The sequence below is a fragment of the Schistocerca gregaria genome, chromosome 1, assembly GCF_023897955.1.
Source record: "Schistocerca gregaria isolate iqSchGreg1 chromosome 1, iqSchGreg1.2, whole genome shotgun sequence".
NCBI classification, from domain to species: domain Eukaryota; kingdom Metazoa; phylum Arthropoda; class Insecta; order Orthoptera; family Acrididae; genus Schistocerca; species Schistocerca gregaria.
This window is the reverse complement of record NC_064920.1, coordinates 667,460,252-667,482,128: the sequence shown is the minus strand read 5'-3', so window position 1 is coordinate 667,482,128 and position 21,877 is coordinate 667,460,252. Positions and strand designations below refer to the sequence as shown.

General features: G+C 42.6%; 1 protein-coding gene across 10 annotated transcripts in view; it reads right to left on the bottom strand.

Moving 5' to 3' along the window:
* Nucleotides 1-21,877, bottom strand: part of LOC126362232 (protein piccolo-like) — a 731,361-nt gene that overhangs the window by 214,638 nt on the left and 494,846 nt on the right. For 2 of the 10 annotated variants that reach the window (XM_050007867.1, XM_050007868.1), the window contains exon 1: nt 15,669-15,981. The exons of the other annotated variants lie outside the window; for them this stretch is intronic. In XM_050007867.1, coding sequence (XP_049863824.1) covers nt 15,669-15,868 — 200 coding nt within the window. In that variant the 5' untranslated portion in view covers nt 15,869-15,981. Of the gene's footprint in view, nt 1-15,668; nt 15,982-21,877 lie in introns of those variants that run through there. 10 annotated transcript variants of the gene reach the window in all.

Below are 21,877 nucleotides of genomic sequence, written 5' to 3'. Positions count from 1 at the left end.
AATTGTGATAACAGAGTTTCCTTTCAAAATTATTTAATGCCTCCGAATTTTTTACTTGAAAACTGTTACAGCTTAAATAAAACAATCTACGGCTCTATTCTGCTTGTCTACTGTTTCGTTTCTCAACATAGTCATCGTGGCGACGAACACGTTTCTGCTAACGAGAGACCAATTTATATATACCGTCACTGTAGAATGTTTGACTCTGTTGACAGAGCCACAACTTCACCTGTGCTTATATCGCTTCATCACTATAAAAGTGAAGTCCTCGAAGGTGTTCTTGAAGTTTTGAAAACAGATGACAATCGGATGGGGCCAAGTCGGGAATGTATGGAGGATCATCGATAACAGTGCTTTTAAGGCGTCGAATTGCTGTAGATGTCGCAGCGCTCGTGTGTGGCCTGGCATTGTCATTCTGTAGGACAAGATCTCCTTGTGTGGACGAACTCTTCGAATTCGAAACTCGATGACATCAGGCTTTTTCTCATGCATCGACATAGTTACGTTCCACATCGCCATGTTACAACTACAGGTCGTAGCCCTCTATCGGCAAAGGGCTGTAAATATGAAGACATGTAGAATAAAGATGTAAAATGTCAATAATGTTTGTTTTATTTAAAAAGTTCTAAGAGTTTTCACGTGAAAAGTTCGGAGGCGTTGCTTTCCTGCACACCCTTGTACGATTCTCGGTGGGTCTTTCCGGTGCGGTACCTGGGAAACCTTTAAGCTTCGGCCTTCCTAGGGCATCAGGAATATGAAATGTCGAGCAAGAGGGAATACACTATGTCCTAATCAAGAAATGTGGAATGTACGAGGACACATGGCCGTAATTTGACTTTTACGAGTGGAGGAACTGGTATCATTTCCAAGTTGGTGGAATCTCGTTTATATATATAAAAGATTTAGAAGACAATCTGAGCAGTCGTCTTACGTTCTTTGCATGTGACGCTGTCCTTTATGTCTAGTAAAGTCATTAGAAGTTCAAAACAAATTGCAAAAAGATTTAGAAAAGATATCTGAATGGTGCGAAAATTGGCAATTGACCCTAAATGATGAAAAGTGTTTGGTCATCCACATGGTTGCTAGACGGAATCCGTTAAACTTCGGTTACACGATACATCAGTCAAACCTAAAGGCCTTAAATTCAACTATATACCTAGGAATTACAATTACGAATAATTGAAATTGGAGAGAACAGGTAGAAAACGTTGTGTGGAAGTAAAACTAAAGACTACGTTTTATTGGCAGAACACTAAGAAAATGCAACAGATCTATTAAAGAGATTCCATACTTACACTTGCCCACACTGTTTCAGAGTACTGCTGTGTGATCTCGGATCCTTACCAGATAGGATTAGCGGAGTACATCGAGAAAGTTCATGGAAGAGCAGCACGTTTTGTATTATTGCGAAATAGGGGAGAGAGTGTTACGGACATGATAAACAATCTCCAATCTCCCCTCAAATCATTAGGACCATCGTAGAATCTCTCCCCTGAGCATGCCTGTATCCTCACTCCTACCAATCCCCACAGTCCTACCTTCTACCCTCTTCCTGAAGTACATGAACCCAACCACCCAGGACCCCCATTGTTACCGGTTACTGTGTCCAACCTCTGGGATGGACACCATTAAAACAAAGGCATTTTTCTTTGTGGCGGAATCTCCTCACGAAATCGTAGTCACCAATTTTCTACATAGAATGCGAAAATATTTTGTAGTCGCCGATCTACATAGGAAGAAACGATCATCATAATAAAATAAGAGAAATCAGAGCTCGCACAAGAAAACATAGGTGTTTGTTTTTCCGCGCGCTGTTCGAGAGTGGAATAATAGAGAATTATTGAAGGTGGTTCAATGAACCTTCTGCCAGGCACTTCAGTATGATTTGCAGAATATCCATGTAGATGTAGATGTGGGGAATAGTTGGGATCGGCATCGAAGGTATCTGAACTTTATGGTCGCTTTGACTGCTTGATTGGTGGAGCAGTATGTTGATGTCGTTCCTGTCCTCAGTAGCTAAGAGTTTAAAATGCCTGGATATTGCTTAACCTAATATAACTGCTTTGGTAACATTCACCTTTCATTAAATCTTATGTCCTCTTCAAACGGCGGGTTAAAACTTACTGTTGCCGACATTTTTGTCTTCTTCTGCTTGACGTTTCTGGTGTCGGCTAAAGCAGCAACGTCTTGTTATACTACGACTTGTGAAAAACACAAAGAAGTAATGAGATGTATGCCACACACTTCACATGGATGTAATTGCAATGTGCATCGGAAGCAAGGAATGTACAATAGTTAGACTATGCAGAGCTTCGTGATAGAGAAGACAATGTGCTTCAGAGTCACATGCGTTTCGTGCCACTAGACCTCATGGTTCTGAGATGGAGGTGAGCCTGGCCTACGACGCCGGCCGCTTCGAGGACACAAACCTACACGACAACAACACTAGAGACGTCATCATTTAAGACAAGGACACGCCGCTTGACGTCGCGCTTGAGCTTACACGGTCACTTCATCTAAAAGAAAACAGCCCCATCACAACGACTTATATCACATGTCGCCGTTAGGGAAAATAGACGAAATCACGGCAGCAAAAATTATTGTATTTGTCAGCCATAATTATTTGTTGCTTGATAAGAGTGGGAGTTAAGTGTCACGGAAAACGAAAATCGAAGGGATGACTTAGCTGGAAAGGAAATGCGTACTAATTGCTGACGGAAAAGGCCTGCTGTGAACAGATTTACAGAGACTTTAAGGGAACAGACAGTTTTTATGTTAAATTCCTGAACAAAATAAACGTGTATCCGTAGAGAACAAACTCTAGATTTCACTCATGGAACATCACATTAGTTATTAACAGAGTGAACTCGCATACGGAGAAGAGAGCTCCGGTCTCTGTGTGACAGTCGTGGCTAATGCATCAGTTTTCCTTAAATAATTTCAGGCGAATGTCATGGCGGTACCTTAAAGAGATTAGACACAGTTGGGGCGCTCAGTCTTTTTCAACTGAATGACTGTTGTGTAAAGACTGCAGTGTTGACGGATGTTTTTTTTTAGAATGCACTCATTGCATAAATACTGTTTTTTATCCAGCGTCGAAATTATTTCGAGCAGTTGAAATTCGCCGTTCCCTTCTCAGCTAACAAAGCAAATAAAATGTAAGTGAAATAACCATTGCGCTTCTCAGGAAAAAAATTGGAATACCTAGTCTTGTTTTCTTTGCTGATACTCACGGACGAAGGAGAAAGAACGGAAAACAGTGACTCGCCGAAAGCAATTCTAATGGATCAGTCACCAAGCTCCTTGTTGAGCAGGTGCTGCCCAAACGATACTAAAAACGCTCATTACGACATAGGCTTATTTACAATGTCGTCTTGATCTCTATATATGGACTAGATGGACTAAACAAAAACAAAAAAAAGATGTACATCTTTTCCGAGGGTTCTGAACAAACGTAATTATGTGTATCACAGTTAGGTGCAAGATCCATCCCAAGAAGCGAAAAACACGACGAGTTTTGGCTGCTATCGATATCGATGCTGGAAAGACATTCGTCATAGGCTTTCCAAGACTTCCGAGAATGTTTTAATTTTAAGTCTGAAAAATTCAATAGCGAATGCGAAATTACACAAGAAATTAATAAAAATAAATTAAAAACTACAATAGCGAATGCGAAATTACAGAAAAATGTGTTTATTTCATTAATTTTGGAATTATATCAGCTTTCTATGCTAATTGGCAATTGCAGATGCGTTAACTTCGTCTGATGTCGTCCCGGTTGCAAACACTGGTAAGATCTGATGGAAGAGAGGTTAATGGTACATCTGGCCATAGGTCTATTGTTGTTGCGCAGATGTCGAAATATTGTGGAATACACGAATGGATATTGGAACTTCATATCAAATTATAGGAGTGCAATCCTGCATCATTTACCGTATTGCTTTGAAACATTACAGATGTTGCACATGTCGTAAGCATAGACTGTCAGGGAATGTTTGTATATGGAAAGAGCAATTCGAAAATTACCTGCAACGCTAAGACCGGCGTGATGTGATAGTTTGGGGATCTTACACCTATCACCTCTTGATTACAAACATATTGTTTTCACAGTACATCGTAGCTCAACCAGTTAGCAATAAGTATTTGTAAATTGTATACATAACCCTCCCTCATGAATCAGTCTATTACTGATAATCAAATCAAAATCCGTATAGTAGTTCCTGAGATTTTTGATAGATTACGAATGTATTGGAAGTTCGTAATGGCGAGAAATACACTGAAGCGCCAAAGAAACTGGTACAGGCTTGGTTATTCAAATACAGAGATATGTAGACAGGAAGAATACGGCGCTGTGGTTGGCAACGCGTATATAAGACAACAAGTGCCTGGTGTAGTTGTTAGATCGGTTACTGCTGCTACAATGGCAGGTTATCAAGATTTAAGTGATTTTGAACGTGGTGCTATAGTCGGCGCACGAGCGATGGGTCACAGCATCTCTGAGATACCGATGAAGTGGGGATTTTCCTGTATGAACATTTTTCGAGTGCACTGTGAATATCAGAAATCCGGTAAAACATTAAAACATCAAATCTCCGACATCGCAGCGGACAAAAAGATTCAGCAAGAACGGAACCAATGACGACTAAAGATTATCGTTCATTGTGACAGAAGTGCAGCCCTTCCGCTGCAAATTGCTGCAGATTTCAATGCTGGGCCATCAAAAAGTGTCATCGTGCAAACCATTCAACCAAACATAATCGATATGGGCTTTCGGAGCCGAAGGCCCACTCGTGTACCATTGATGACTACACGATATTATGCTTTTCGCCTCGCCTGTGCCCGTCAACACAGACATTGGACTGTTGATGACTGGAAACATGTTGCATGGTCGGACGAGTCTCGTTTCATATTGTATTGAGCGGATGAACCTGTAAGGATATGGAGACAAGTTCATGAATGCATGGGCCCTTGGCAGCAGGGGACTGTTCAAGCTGGTGGAGACTCTGTAATGGTGCCCACGTGCAGTTGGAGTGATATGGGACCCCTAATGCGTCTAGATACAACTCTGACAGCTGAGACGTACGTAAGCATCCTGTCTGATCACCTGCGTCCAGCCATGCGCATTTTGCATCCCGACGGACTTGGCCAATTCCAGCAGAACAATGCGACATCCCACACGTCCAGAATTGCTACAGAGTCGCTCCAGGAACACACTTCTGAGTTTAAACAGTTCCGCTGGCCACCAAATTCCCCAGACATGAACATTACTGAGCATATCTGGGATGCCTTGAAACGTGCTGTTCAGAAGTGGTCTCCACGCTCTCGTACTCTTATGGCTTTATGGACAGCTCTACAGGATTCATGGTGTCAGTTCGCTCCAGCACTACTTCAGACATTAGTCGAGTCCACGCCACGTCGTGCTGCGGCACTTCTGCGTGCTCGCAGGGGCCCTACACGGTATTAGGCAAGCGCATCAGTTTCTTTGGCCCCTCAGGGTATAATTACAAATTAACCATTTCCGAACTTTTTTTCCTTTACTTACACTGTGAAACCTTACTTCTTTCCAAGTCTCAAGATCCTTAGTCTGTGGGATGTATCCTGACACCATGAATCCTGCAAGGCTGTCCATAAATCCGTAAGAATGGTTCAAATGGCTCTGAGCACTATGGGACTCAACTGCTGTGGTCATCAGTCCCCTAGAACTTAGAACTACCTAAACCTAACTAACCTAAGGACATCACACACACCCATGCCCGAGACAGGATTCGAACCTGCGACCGTAGCAGTCGCACGGTTCCTGACTGCGCGCCTAGAACCGCGAGACCACCGCGGCCGGCAAATCCGTAAGAGTACGAGAGAGTGGAGACCTCTTCTGAACAGTATGTTGCAAGGCATCCCAGATATGCTCAGTAATGTTCATGTCTGGGTAGTTTAGTGACCAGCGGAAGTGTTTAAACTCAAAAGAGTGTTCCTGGAGCCACTCTGTAGCAATTCTGGAGGTGTCCTGTTGGTATTGATGACTGACTCTGCAAATATGAAAAAGATGCCCGTCTCTTGCACTCACATAGCAATTCAAATGTTCTACACCGCCAAGACACCACTGTCGCAAGTACACGATATAAATTTCAAGTTTTTACCTTAGTGTTTCCCGAGAGAAAGAGCTCTTAACAGTCGGACAGACAACGAAGCGATTCTATAATAGTGTCATGTTAACCGATTGAGGTACGAAACCTTAAACATGCGATGACGTCGGCAGGGGACAGGGGTTGGGCGGGAGGGGGGAGGGTCAGAAGGAGGGCGGGGCTGGGTTCCAGCAGATCTAGTTAACCCTTTGAGTGTCCTAATCGTCGAACTAGTAAGGTCGCCAATCCGTAAATGCTACTTCGTCGAGCTGTTGCGTTTCATTTAGTTGTGAATTGCCCTTCGTAAGTCTCGCCACGCACGGAGGAGACGAGCCGGACGCGAAAGTAGGCGGAGCGCTGCGGCGCGGCGGTGCAGTGCGCTGACAGCTATGGAAAGCAGACGCTCTCCCGACAGCCGAGCCGGCCCCGTAAATCACGTCGGCTGCACCGGACCGCGGCGGCGGGCCGGCCACTGCCAGGGCAGCGCAGCGCCGCGTGTCCGCCTAGACTGGCTCCGTTTACACGCCGGCCGCCGACTGTGTGCGGGCTGCGGCGACCACCGTGCAGCTCCAATCTTCTCCTTATTTTCAGTGTCTAGCAGTAAACGACGGGCCAGAATTGTGACTCTCTTTCTTTCGAAAACTACACCGTATCGATCGGACTGTCTTGTGTCTAGTCAGCCGTCTCCATTTCCACACCACTACCAGCAGAGCGGTAATACACGGGATTACCTGGTGTGGCTTTTCGGCAAATAGTTAACTGCATGTTGCGTAAATCAGCTGCACGATTTGTATCGAAATGACATTCTGAACATCATTTTCAAATGTTCTTTACCCGCCTCCGTGACCGAGGTCGCTAACACACACTTACGCGGTGGTTCAAAAATGGTTCAAATGGCTCTGAGCACTATGGACTTAACATCTGAGGTCATCAGTCCCCTAGAACTTAGAACCACTTAGACCTAACTAACCCAAGGACATCACACACATCCATGCCCGAGGCAGGATTCGAACCTGCGACCGTAGCGGGCGCGCGGTTCCAGACTGAAGCGCCTAGAACCGCTCCGCCACCCCGTACGCGGTGGCGCTCGAGTCACAGAGTAACCGATTCGAATCCTGGTAGTGGATGAAATTTTCATTGCCAGCATTTCGCCGGTAAGGGGAGGAGAGGCGGTGGCGTAGAGTTTTTGACCACCATACTTTTTGTTCCAATATCATGGATGAAATTCCAGACTTTTCCGCACTGTCTCACGGAGTGACGATATGTGACACTGTTGATAGTGACATATCCGGTGGCAGAGCGGATCTAGGCGCTACAGTCTGGAGCTGCGCGACCGCTACGGTCGCAGGTTCGAATCCTGCCTCGAGCATGGATGTGTGTGATGTCCTTGGGTTAGTTAGGTTTAAATAGTTCTAAGTCTAGGGGACTGATGACGTCAGATGTTAAATCCCATAGTGCTTAGAGCGATTTGAACATTTTTTTTGTATAAACTTTGTTTTCAAAGATTTTGTATTAAGTTCCTCGCAGCGGGTTTATCGAACCACCTTCGAGCTCTTTCTCCACCGTTCCGCTCTCGAAGAGCACGCGCGGAAATCATTCCGTGCGAGCTCTGATCTGTCTTATTTTATTATGTATCTGGGCGCCGACAAAATGTTTTCAAACTCTGATGAGTAAGTTGGTGATCGAAATTTCATGAGAAGATCCCGCTGCAACGAAAACCGACTTTGTTTTAAAAACTGCCAACCCAAAATTCTAGTATCATATATGCGGAACTCTCTCCGCTATTTCGCGGTAATACAAAACGAGCGGTCGTTCTTTGAACTTTCTCGGTGTTCTCCGTCAATCCTATCTGATACGGATCCTATACCGCACAGCAAAATTCCAGAAGAGAGCGGACAAGCGTGATGTAGGCAGTCTCTTTAGTAGGCCTGTTGAATTTTCTAAGAGTTTTGCCAATAAATCGCAGTTTTTGGTTTGCTTTTCCCATACATAATTTGTGTGGTCGTTCCACTTTAAGTTATTCGTGATTGTAATCCTTTGCTGAGGTCATCAATCCCTACAATTACAAATTACTTAAACTACCTTACACTAAGTACAACACAAGCACCCATGCCCGAGGGAGGACTCAAACATCTGGCGGGAGAGCCTCGCAATCCGTGACGTGGCGCTTCAAACCGCGTGACCATCCCGCGCAGCTAATCCCTAAGTATTGATCTGAATTTTGTGTTTTATTGCATCGAAATTTAGCTGATTCCTTTTAGCATTCATGTGGATAACTTCACACTTTTCATGATTTAGAGTAATTGCCACTTTTCGCACCATACAGATATCCTGTCTAAATCATTTTGCATTTTCATTTTTGTATTAACAGTTGACTACAAGCGATGTCATTTCTAAACTTTTGGTCTGACGAGGTAACGCAGTGATCAAAATCAGTTAAATTTATAAATTTGGGGGGAAGGGTGATATTGCTCAGGGACTAATCCTCTCTCATGGATGACGTAGCACATTAATAAAGCTGGTGAGAACCGACAATTCCATTATTTTGAACTTCATTCACTGTGATCTACGCAAGTCGTTGCCAACTGGAATCAACAATTTAGGAGACGAGAGATGAAAACATGGAAAGCGTATATCCTGACTACTTTGGTCACTAAGGCGGTCTAGGCAATACTCCTCTGTATACTGATTATGGCTGAAAGGCCAGACACGTCTCTAATCAGCTGCAGTCAGTTCCATCTATACAGATCATCGGTTACTACAGGTTCTAAACTTACGATACGTGCTATACACCTGAAAAGCACACGTTGGTCGAACATCTTGACATTAGCACACCTAGCTGGTTTCACCATTTTGCACCGGTGATGTCGCGAATGCAAGTTACGTAATAGAAATAAATGCACACAAAACCACCGCACAATTCAATTACTCTTTTTCATTCACTGATAACCCCACTATATTTTTCTTTAAGACACCCATTCTTCCCTGCAAGGTCGCGGGAGTGTGTTACATATAAAGAAATTCTGCTCTCTGCATTATTACATTGCGATTCACACTTAAGTATTTCGCAAAAGGTTTACAGAATCACTTTCAGTGTATTTCTTGGTAGAGGCTTCATAGAACCACTTTCAGATTATTCAAATTCAACTAGCACATGGGAAAAATGAATACCTAAATGCCTGATTTCTTTTGTTTATTAAGAAGATTATTTCTGCGCCTGTAGGTAGATGTCAAAAAAATATTTTGGCTTTTGGAGGAGGAAGTTGTTGACTGAAAGTTCGTGAAAAGACTTCGGCGTAATGAAAATGCATTTATTTCTTTAATTGCCACCTTGAACTCGCTTGTCATATCGTTGATTCTCTCTACCTCATTTCGCGATAGTACAGAACGAGATGCCCTTGTTTGTTTTTGATGTCTTCCGTGAGTCCAGTCTGGTAAGGATTTTGTACCGCGCAGCAATTCACCAAAGGAGGATGGACAAGCGTGGTGTAGGCAGTCTAGTAGATTTGTACAGAGCGCTTCCGTGTCCGCTAATGGTGTTACCAGCTAGAGAGTACTCGCAAGTACGTTATTCAAGTCTGAACTTTCGTCATTTTGAAAACACGTTTGCATTACAGACACCATAAAAGTAGCACTATCTTTTTCTTGCAGTGGTAGGACATATCTACATATATTTGTCGCAACCTACCTTACGGTGTGTCCCGGAGGGGACTTTGTGTACTACAGTCACCTCTTCACTTTCTTGTCCCAGTCACGAATAATTCACGGGTACGATGTGGAATGCAACAAAATTCTGAGACGTGGTACAAATGACACACGCCTGCTATTTCTTGAAACTGCGGATCTACGAATTACGTAAATTTCTAGGGAAAAAAAAGTGTTTGTTTCCAGTGCATTTGACCGTGTCCGCTCTTGTAATCGGGATTCTCAGTGTGATGTAACTTTCTAAATAAACTGATAGGAGCGGTCGCCCTGCATCCGTATTTTTATCGGACAGACGTTGGAAGTCCTCAGAAGTAAATACTGATAAAAGAACGGCCAGCTACAACAGTGACATCAAGTTCCGGCACAGAAGAAGAAAAGCACTCTATCTAGGTTTTCAAGGAAGTGTGGGGCATCGCTCGGCTGCAAAGTTTTCGCTACATCCCGAAGTTTTTGTATGTGACCAAGAAACTAGCAACCAGAAAATAATTTTTGTAATATGATTCTAATGGCGTTGTCTTCGTTTCTCTGAGGACTGGTAACCCAGCCAGTTAGATGAAGAACATACAGTTTTATGTGAATTATCGATCACAACACGATACCCTCTTTCTTTTACCTGCTTGAACTGAAAGCCACAGTAAATGATCGGAAACAGGTATGTGCCACGCGGTCTGGGGCGCCTTGCCACAGTTCGCGTGGCTCCCCCCGTGGGAGGTTCGAGTCCTCCCTCGGGCATGGCTGTGTGTGCGTGTGTTGTCCTTAGCGTAAGTTAGTTTAAGTAGTGTGTAAGCTTAGGGACTGATGATCTCAGCAGTTTGGTTCCACAGGAACTTATCACAAATTTACAAACTTAGGGAACAAGCCTGACACATCAGGAACTGAAGTAGTGTGATGCACTTCATATTACAAATTATGAAACAATTTATTCTTCATATTATTGTATGATACGTTACCAACAATTTCGAACGTGAAATGTTCATCGTCCCACTTTTTCTTTTTTTCGCTTTTTTGCAATATGACATTATAAATACAATCTTAAATTCTAGACTCCGACTAAGGAAATTGTTGTGATGCCTACTTGATAATGATTCCAAACGCTCCAACAATTCTTTTGATAAACACATGTCTCCAAAGGTGGAGGGTAACATGAGTGAACCTCGAATCTGCTGCACTCTGGTAGAGTTCGATTTCCTTTCAGGCAGTTTTTTTACTTTTATTTAATGTGATTATATGCAAGAAACACGATACTGAAACGTCACACGACGCATTTCGCACATGTAACGCATGTTTCTTATTTGCACTTGCAGTCGATGTGTATGCGCCGTAACAGTTCTGGTAACTGTTAGACGAGGAGAGCAAGCAATGTGGAGGTGCTAGTTGTTAAATGTTATGGAAATGGGTAGGAAGGGAAGAAACGCGATGATTAACCTGGTAGTTCAGTATGCGCAATAATCAAGTCAATTCTTACATTCTTCGAAAGAAGACGATAACCTGTTAGCCTATTTAAAAAAAATTCTTGGATATGTCTGAATCGTTTCTGGGCTGTATCGTACGCATCACACAGAAGGCGTGAAAATAATAACAAATTTAGTAGAGTTTGATGAGGTACACCAGTAATTATTGTCCCTAATGGGGTATACTGGACACTTAAGATGTACCTGAATGTAATATAAGCAGCATTATGAACCACTTATTAAAAATTAAGTACATAGTTGTGAATGACGTACTTCAGTTTCTGTTTCATGTTACCTGACAGCTTGTGACTGAAGAAGCGGTTCTCCAGCAACTCAGTAGTCTACTATGTTCATGCGTACATTTCAGTCGTAATGTAAAATATTTTGTTGCACCGTAGTTATATAGTAAAATTAATTCAAGTGCAGCATATTTTAATCTAGCTCTAATAAGAATGGATTGAGATCTAGCAGAAAGTTGCATCTGTGAAATCAATTAGTTTCAGTGTCAGATTGACAAAGACAATCAGAGAGTTGCGTATTTCTTTCTCAGAAATATTGTATTTGGCAGCAGTGCAACTTCCTGTTAGCAATTACTGGTACGGTTGCCCTGCCGCGTTTCGTGATGGCTTGTAGAATATAAAAGTGGGTCAAAACAGTTACCAAGAAAGACAACTGACTTCACACCTAGTTGTGAGTATTCTGTCATAATTGAATAGTGCCTGTATACAGCACAACGAGACGAAGTCTGTACAAATTACATTTCGCTCAGTGAGAAGCAAGGAGGACAGCGGCCGCCTTTGTGTTGAATGGCCCGCCACGTCTCGCATCGTCATTAAACTTCTTTCGGAGGCACTGCATAATGGCTAGCATTCGACACGCCTTTGAACCCCGACATGGTACACTCGCCCGGATCTTTACGCATGCTTGCTCGTATAAAGGCCGCGTCGACATTTTGCATGGTCTGCTAGCCATAAATCATGAGAGGACGGCGCCGTGATACGAAAAGAGAAACGAAGGAATACAAACCCGTCGTGTCTGAAATGAACGACCTAAGCTCTCTAGTTGAATACCCTCGTCACAGCTCGTTGCTCTTTCGTGGAGAACAACAGCAATAATTACAAAAACGATGCAGATTGTTCAGAACCTCGGCAGTACTTTAATGCCATTTCTCTTCTAAGACGAGAGCAGTTCTCGTGAGTAACAGCTTCGTTTCAATACTGTCAAAGGTTCCGCAATCAAACGTCTTGGACACAGACGCTTACTTGTGTCAGTCTGCAACATTATGTCGCGAGGAAGAGCACTACTTGCTGTCTGACACAAATCATTCGAGTGTGTTTGTCATAGGCGCCTAGGGAACACCACCTATGTAACGACAATAGTATTGATGTATGTGATTTGAATCAAATATGTCTACTGACTGAAAGTTGCAGAAGATTTCATCGTGATGGAAATCTATGAACTAATAATGACGACAAGGCAAGTGAAAAGAGGAATGGACGCTTCACTAGTTAAGTAACAAAGAGAGCGCTGATTACTCTTTGATACTGCTTAAGCGTCACAATGTAGATAGATTAATATCACCTGCTGCTAGGGGCGACGCCATCCAGCTCCATAGTAGTAAATAATCCCAGTATCAGAAGGTATAAGCAACAGAAACGCGCCTTGGTGCCATTCGCAGTATAAAATAGCTCATCCCAGACCACATGCATATAAGAAAATGCATCAGTCTTACTCATATTGGTGCTACAGACGGTGGCAATAGCAGAACAATGCCATGTTCACCACAACATATTGTAACTGATTACGTAACCGCCGGAAATTGTCCAAAGCGTATCATATCACTCCCTTTGTTGCCATATCCCGCAGTTCAGGCCGATTTGCCACCTCTCATCGCATTATTGCGTCAGTTATATATGATGCTAAATTTATTAAGAGACGGTCACACGAATTGCGGTCATCTGAATCCGGTCACCGTTATTGTGGCGGTTCGAGTGAGAGTTATAAATGTGAAAGCATGGGTCTTATACATAGCGTAGATAATGACTGGAGAATGGCTTCTCTGACATATACAAATATACACTCAATAGAAGTTAAACTACAAAAATTGAGTCTAATAAAAGACTGAGACAAGATGAAAACCAGAACTGCAATGATTTCTTTGGAGAAACTGATGTCTATATATGGGTAGTGTGTCAGAAAGCTAATACATGTACCACTTTTATTTATCCAAGACAGAAAGGAGATCAGCATCGATCGTAATATTATCTCTCTTTTTTATTGTATTGCAAATCTATATTTCAACAGACACTGAAGCTATCATCAGTGCTATAGTTACACATAATACAAGAATACGGCACACAATCAACATGTTGATCAAACTCCATGTTACAATTGTACACAAGTACAATTCCACGTTATAATTGTGCACAGTTGTGACGTGGCTTTTGATCAATGTGCTGATTCTATGCCTGATTCTTGTATTATTTTCATTTGTAGCAGTGATGATAGCTGCAAAAAGATAGATGCTACTACGACGGACGCTGAACTTTCTGTCCTGTATTACATCACGGTCGAGGGTGTAATCATACCTATGCAATCGAATATGACTGTTATTTATACCATAGGTCACTATTCAATTATTAAATGACGGGACAAACCGGTTCCGTCATACTACGCGGTGAAATGTCAGTGGCATATTGTTCTCGTGTCTGCGTAGGCAAATAGTTCCCTTTAAGAAATTTAAAAAATAGTAAATTGTTATCATAGACTACTTTTTCTTATCCATCGTGTAATTTTTAATAACTGTTACTCTTATTGCTCTCGTTATAACAAGGAAATTTCCCCTACTAACAACTGTAAGCACATTTTGCATCGGCGTGATACTCAAGCTGAGTAAAACTTGCATCAATCATTAAGGTTAGTTTGAACACCACAGCGCTTTACTAGACATGTTTCTGTTCGAGAAGGTACGCCAGTGCCTTCCTCCGACGTTCGAACCGAGCTACTCCGCCAGCGATAAGGGGTCTCACAGTTTAACGTGGTCTCCGATCATGATGCAACTCGGCCTTTTGCAGTCATAGTAGCACCAATCAAACGACTGACGAGACCTTCTCTGCTTCATTTGTTTCAATTTCACCAAACGTGACAGCGCGAATTCAGGATGAAACGCTTCTGATTTCCATTCTAGCCATCGTTGTCTCGATTTTCTGTGATTGACGTTGATCAGTCAAGACATTAAGTTTATCCGTGTCACGTGGGTGTTGTTTGAGTGCTACGACTGTACTGAAAGATTTTTATGAACTAATAAATGCTGGAATAGTCAGTTGTTAATAATATTTTATTAGCACGACGCGTTTCGGCAGCTTACTGCCGTCATCAGGTGCATTTACAGTTACTTTTAAGGTGTAATTAAAATGAAGTGAGGTTAAAGAGAATGTGGCACGACGTAACTACATCCAGATATAATGTTTCATCTTCAAAATGGTTCAAATGGCTCTGAGCACTATGCGATAAAACTTCTGAGGTCATCAGTCTCCTAGAACTTAGAACTAATTAAACCTAACAAACCTAAGGACATTAAACACATCCATGCCCGAGGCAGAATTCGAACCTGCGACCGTAGCGGTCGCTCGGCTCCAGACTGTAGCGCCTAGTACCTCACGGCCACTCCGGCTGGAGTTTCATCTTCACTGTATGCTACTGTTTTAACAATAGTACAATATTTGTAGCTAGTTTATCTCAGCTTTTAAGAATCTTTGGACTGACTGGTGTTCTTGCTACTTTTCGCTGAGTGCTAGACAACGAAACTGCCAAAAAAAAATGTAAGTAAATGCAGTTACAAAATGACTTAATCATGCCTATCACTTAATGTACACATTATAACATATTTATTTTCCTGAAGAGGCGTCGTTTTCGATATATAACCTCACTAGAAAACACTGCAAAGGAAACTAACTTCACTTCATTTTAATTACAATGTGGAAAATAACTGTTAACGTAACTGATGACGGCAGCATGTTGCAGAAACGCGTCGTGCTAATGAAATGTTAGTAACAAGTGACTGTTGAAGCTTATATTATTTCATATATAAAACAAGATATTGTAGGGATTGCTAAAGACCGTTGAAATAAAAATTTTAAAAAAGCAAGATAGAAATAGATCATATAGGAGAATACTACATGCCTACACCGAATATGGTGGGTACTCAAACTGGTAGATTGATCGAGGCTCGGAATGGTACTCATAGAGACTTCTTCAATGCAATATCAGCAATGATGACGAATTGAGAAGTATGGGACAGGACACCACGATAGTTGCAGGTAGCAGTCAGTCGGCGCGGCACGAGATTCGGGGCAAGTGCAGACGGGTAGAAATAAGAAAGAGGACTCACATCATGCTCTCGAGCTTGTCTGCGATGCCCTGGTCCTCGCGGACGCGCTCCTGCGGCATGGTGCTGAGCAGAGCGTTCGCCTTGTCGTTGTAGGTGCCCAGCATGCCGCGGTACATGTTGTACACCAGCTTCCGCACGTGCGGGTCCGAAGGGTCCACTTTAGCGGCCATGCTACCGGCGGCGGCTCCTTCCGGAGGCATTCGAGAGCGAGGAGGCGGCGCTGCGACCGTTGGGACGCGGTGGGTCGTGTGCTGCTGCTGCTGCTGCTGCCGCCTGCTGCCTTCACGACGCGCGACCGGCCGGCGACTGGCGGCCGCTGGAGGCCGCTCCGCCGCGCCGCCGCTGATGACGTCACGCGCCGGCTGGCCCGCGTTTCCTTCCGTTACCGCTTCCCAATAACTACTCCTCTTCCTGCTGGTAACGCGTGTTATCTCTCCGCAATGTGGAGGGTGTCTAGCGTGTTCGTCAGTCACTGAAAACTGTTCACTGCCACCATTAAAACCGTATAACTACCGTAGGCTATCGCAAGGATGCGCAGACTACGGTAATTTTCCTAGTAACTTTTGTCGGTTAAGATCGTAATCGCGTTACCTAAATGTTAGGTGTGTTGCATACCTATCGGGCGTTATCTCGTTTCGATCACTTTGCGCAAGCGATCAATGTCTTACTAGAGTCTCCTGATCACTGGAAGCGGTGAACCGTCTAGAAACAGAGTGTGGATATGAAAAGGGCCGTGGAACCTACGGAATATCTTTGTTCTACATAGTTGTCCTCTTGTTACTTAAAAATAAACAGTATTTATAGCAAAGTTGAAACTGTCAATGTTTAATTTAGATTTTTTTCGAAAGTTGTTGATTTGTTATGTGAAACAGAGAGATGTTTACTAAAAAAAAAGAAATACAGATTTATTAGCCGGCCGCTGTGGCAGAGCGGTTCTAGGCGCTTCAGTCTGGAACCGCGCGACCGCTACGGTTGCAGGTTCGAATCCTGCCTCGGGCATTGATGTGTTTGATGTCCTTAGGTTAGTAGTTCTAAGTTCTAGGGGACTGATGACCTCAGTAGTTACGTCCCATAGTGCTCAGAGTCATTTGAACCATTTTTGAACAGATTTATTATACAGTGCTAGAAAAGGCTAGTTCCTGAAAGAAATTAAAATTAGGAATGGAAAATGAAAGCATATCAAACATCGATTCAATACTTCATCCAGCTTATCTAAAACATGCTTCTGTTATTCATAAACAACTTTCGCGCTTATCAGTTATAACAGGAATCTTTGCCTCTGATCATGAAAAAAGACGTTCTATTGAGTGCATGTAAAGTCTACTCCCATCAAAAGATACTGTTTTGGTTACAGAAAAGCGCCAAAGTTCCGCGAGTAGCTAGTTTTCTTTCATTCAGTTTTTGTTTTATAAGGATATAAAATACACTCTCGATTAACACTGAACGTTGTGCGTTCCTAATTATGTGCAAAAATGGTTCAAATGGCTGTGAGCACTACGAGACTTAACTTCTGAGGTCATCAGTCCCCTAGAACTTGGAACTACTTAAACCTGACTAACCTAAAGACATCAAACACATCCATGCCCGAGGCAGGATTCGAACCTGCGAAAGTAGCGGTCGCGCGTTCCAGACCGTAGCGCCTAGAACCTCTCGGCCACCCCGGCCGGCAATGTGCAAAACATACAAGCAAAAAACAATGAGAATTCGTTGGTTCCCAGTTATTTTCTCACAAATTCATTTACGTTTCATTCCCTACCAATGCTACCAATACTAGCGGTAATCCCACCATTTACTACGTCATCTATGGTCTGTAACTCAACTACAAAACCGTAGTTTTGACAGAGCGCAGCTCTAGCCACCACGCCACCCTCTGACAGTTCTCACTTGCATAGCAGGTTATAAACTCACTGGACAAAATACTAGTCACTCCTACAAACGACCACACTGATCATTTTGGAACATGGTACACGATGCAGAACTTTTACCACGTAGTCATTTCTCACTCCACGGTCGTGGCAGTGGTGTGTGCTGTATGTAGCAGTCGTGCGTATGGAATCAATGGAGTGAGATTGGTTGACGTGGAGACGTGAAGAAAGCCAGAGAGGAACTGTCGCGTCTGGACGAGCCCTTGACTAAACCGTCAATGTAACTGGCAGATTTTTCGTTGTATCAACGAAGACTCTCCGACGTTTCGGCAAGGATTCGTGTACCATTCTGAGCCAGACGATGGGGTGCAACAACTGTGGTAGTAAAAACGTCGTAACTGACAGGCTTGTCAATTACAATCTGTTCCAAACACGACAATAACTGCTGCTATCAGTGAATACAAGTCCATCTGAAAACACATCCCGAGTGAGCATTGCTATCTGATGGGCATTTGGGTAGATATCTCTCTAAAGGCCATTGCCCCCAACTACATATAAAGCTAAACGAGTTCTGCGTGAAAAACAATACATAAAACAGACAGCAACTGACTGTATGCAAGAAGTGCGATCCGAAGAATCGCGATTCGGCCTCTTTGCAATTGATTGAATGTCGAGTGCTTTGATCGCCAAATGAGTCGTTTTAACAACAGTGTGTGGAGGGTATCGTTTAGGATGTAAGTGATTATTTGATGTTTTACGAAGTGTTTTTCGTATTCATTTTGAGTTACCGCCAACATGACTTGCGATGTTTATTTCAGTGTTCACAATGACGAAGTGTTGACCTTTCTCCCACATCTTCATGATGTGTTTGCTGCGTATGTTCTCAGCGCCGCATGCACACATTCCTGGTCAGACGGAACATTCAGACGTCCTATCACAGCTCGACTGGTTCGCTAAATCATCTAACACTAATTGCATAGAAAATTTGTGGGATTGTTTGGAACAAAAGATGAAACGTAAGACTACGGAATCTAAATGTCACTTACTGCCATCAACTTGATATGGCCTATCTGAAGCAATTTGTTTACTCTTTTTGATGTCCAATTTGATGCCATTATCACAGCTAGAGGTGATGCTGCACTGTATTAGTGTCGTACTTCCTGGAGGTGGTTAATTTTTTGTCCAGCGGCGCTATGTGTGACAAGTGGAACAAGCGTTAAGGAGGTTAATTTGACAAGAGCGAATCAAAATCACCCTCTGGTCATTCGTATTATATTGACCGATGTTCCTCCAAATGAATGCAGTCGATACTTGATAGTTTGCCTGAACAAAGATAAGCTTCGAGCAGTAACCTCTCCGACGACATGGCGGTAAATTTTAATCACCGATCTTCTATTTTTCTACCCCCCAGTTTATTGAATTATAAAACTTTATATATCTCCTTCCGCATGTTTGTCAGAGTGGATGTACAAGAAGGAATATAGAGCAGTGATCCTTCTCCACAACAAACAAAGAACACATTGTGTGCACGAGAAAGATTTATCAGCCTATAGTGTTGGACTGTATGCCTCATACATGCGAAACAGGATGCTAGAAGTACACTGTCTGATTAGCGCTATATGAACACCCCTATGTAACCTGGAATTGACCACTAGGTGTTACGAGAGGCCAGTATGAAAGGAGTTGGGCAGTAGAGAAGCACTAACAGCAAAGTGGGTGCATCAGCAGAGCTCAGTGACATCGAACATGGACTAATCGCTGGATGTCATCTGAGTAACAAAACCATCAGGGAGATTTCAACCCTTCTAAAGCTGCACAGGTCCACTGTTCATGGTATGGTTGTGAAGTGCAAACATGAAGTGACAACCACCGCTAAGCCTGCTTCTTGTATTGACAGCTACCAACCGTCGAACATTGCGGAGGGTGGTTGAAAAGATCGCACGAAATAAGCACAAGACTCATTGCAAGTATCATGCCCAATTACTTGCGTATAAAGTAAGAGGGAAGATGGATATTGGCTCAAATGGCTCTGAGCACTATGGGAATTGACATCTCAGGTCATCAGACTCCTAGAACGTAGAACTACTTAAACCTAACTAACCTAAGGACATCACACACATCCATGCCCGAGGCAGGATTCGAACCTGCGACCGTAGAGGTCGCGCGGTTCCAGACTGAAGCGCCTAGAGCCTCTCGGCCAACAGCGGCCGGCGCAGATGGATATCATTACAGAAACATCACAAAGAGGAAGTTGCTGTACAGTACTTTTTCCACCAGAATTCTTATAATAGACGAGGTCTATATTCATCATATCGATCCAGATAGGTATTCGATTCTCTGTTAACAAAAATGGCGAAGTTATATGTCTCTGACCAGAGGGTAGTGTTATCAGATTCTAGAACGAAATGGTGTACTGACGAATTTATGTCAGTGGTCTTACTTCATTATTGTAAAATATTAGGCTTTTAAGTCAGTGTAATGATTTTAGCTTTAGCTTTACAAAAATTGTTTTAAAAGAGTACCTCTGATACCTGACAAGATTTCATCCATGCATGAGTGTAAGCCTGCTGAATCGTTCAAATCATGCGTCTTCTGATTGAATCCTCTTCTAAATAAGACGACAGTTTGAGCATTTACAATGTGGCACTTTCAAACACATCAAAAAATTCTGTGTCTAAAGGAAGACTTTAATACATATTAGAAAGACAGTAATCGTAATTCCTTGGTACTAGATCGCTGTGGTTGGTGAATAAACAGAAAGCAGATAATCTCTACGTTCAAGAATGGGGGCAATTGGCCTTCCTCAATTTTACGTGCTGTATGATAGACTTCAAATTCTACAAACCTGAAAATCTTTCGTTATTTATTTAGTTTGCATTTCCCCTCCGAAAATGTCACCGTCTGTACCAGAAGAAATCGTTTCTCCCCTCCGAAAATGTCACCGTCTGTACCAGAAGATACGTGATACTGTAGTGCGATAATTTTAAGCAGTTTCTTTTTAGCGTTCCCACACTATAAAATAACTGTGTGAATATTTACTAGTTGACTTGTAAGGCGGCAACAGAAAATAAATGTCAACTTAAAACTAGTCATTTCGGCTAGCAACAACGACAACAACAACAACATAGATCGCTAGTAACTATTCACTCACTTAAAAGGAAAGGCTTTGCCAGCTGTAGTAGTAGTAGTAGTAGTAGCAGCAGCTTTATTCATCGATAGTTCTCTTTTTACAAGAATATATGACATGTCAAAGTATTTACAAGTTTAGACCAATTTAAAATAAGCTAATTCGTATATATATACATTTACAGACTTCAAGATAAAGGCAATCATAAGATTTACTCCTGGAATACAGTATAATACTTTTTTTATACAAATAACTTATTACATAATGTAATGCCTGACTGTTCACTCATATCTCACTATCAGCCGCTGGACACACTATACACACATAGTTTCATAACACTTCACACACTATACACACACACACACACACACACACACACACACACACACACACACACACAGGTGATCCCTGGGCCATTTTCTGTAATTCCCATTCGATGTTGAAAATTGTTTACAAAAACCTCGTCACGTCAGCTCCTTTCCAGGAGCAGATAAACATCTGACTGCACCTGACGCAATATGTTCTTCTTGAAGTTCGGCATGTATATTCATTCCATCGAATTAGCTATCGTTGTGAGTCACCAACGAACGATGCGTCGAATGACAAAGAGCTTCAGAAACAGATGACGTAAGCACAGAAGCCAAGACCGCGGCACGGATGTATGCTTCCTCTGTTTGCAGCACGCATGGGACGTGCGCTGCTGTCTGCAACATATTCCGCCTGGTTGACGTATTTTAGAGATGCCGTCCACACAGTCAGATTTCGCCGTTTTTGGAAAAACACAGTGTCAACTCAATACAACGTCATCACTATAACAGGCAGTTGTTATTCGTGTCAGTGGTACAGTATATTGCCAACTTCAAATTTTATAATTGAGTTATTACTACCGGCAAAACCGAGAGAATAGTTACACTTCGCATGTACTGCGATACCTGTGCTGAAGCTTTTCGAAAATATCAGTATCGTAATAGGCCAATGAGATAAAAATGTCTTTGTTTTATTCTCTTTGGTTTTGCATAACGTATAATACGCCGTACACGGCAGATTATCTCTTCATCAAACGCCTGCATCTTCAGAGGCACTCGACGAGCGCACTGTACTCCTTTCCATGTTCCTCGTTAAGTAGCTCAAACATTTAATAACCTAGTTAATCTTATCTGATAAAATGCAGTCTTCTACTCTGTCAAGTTTCGTAAACAAAGAACCATTTTATGACA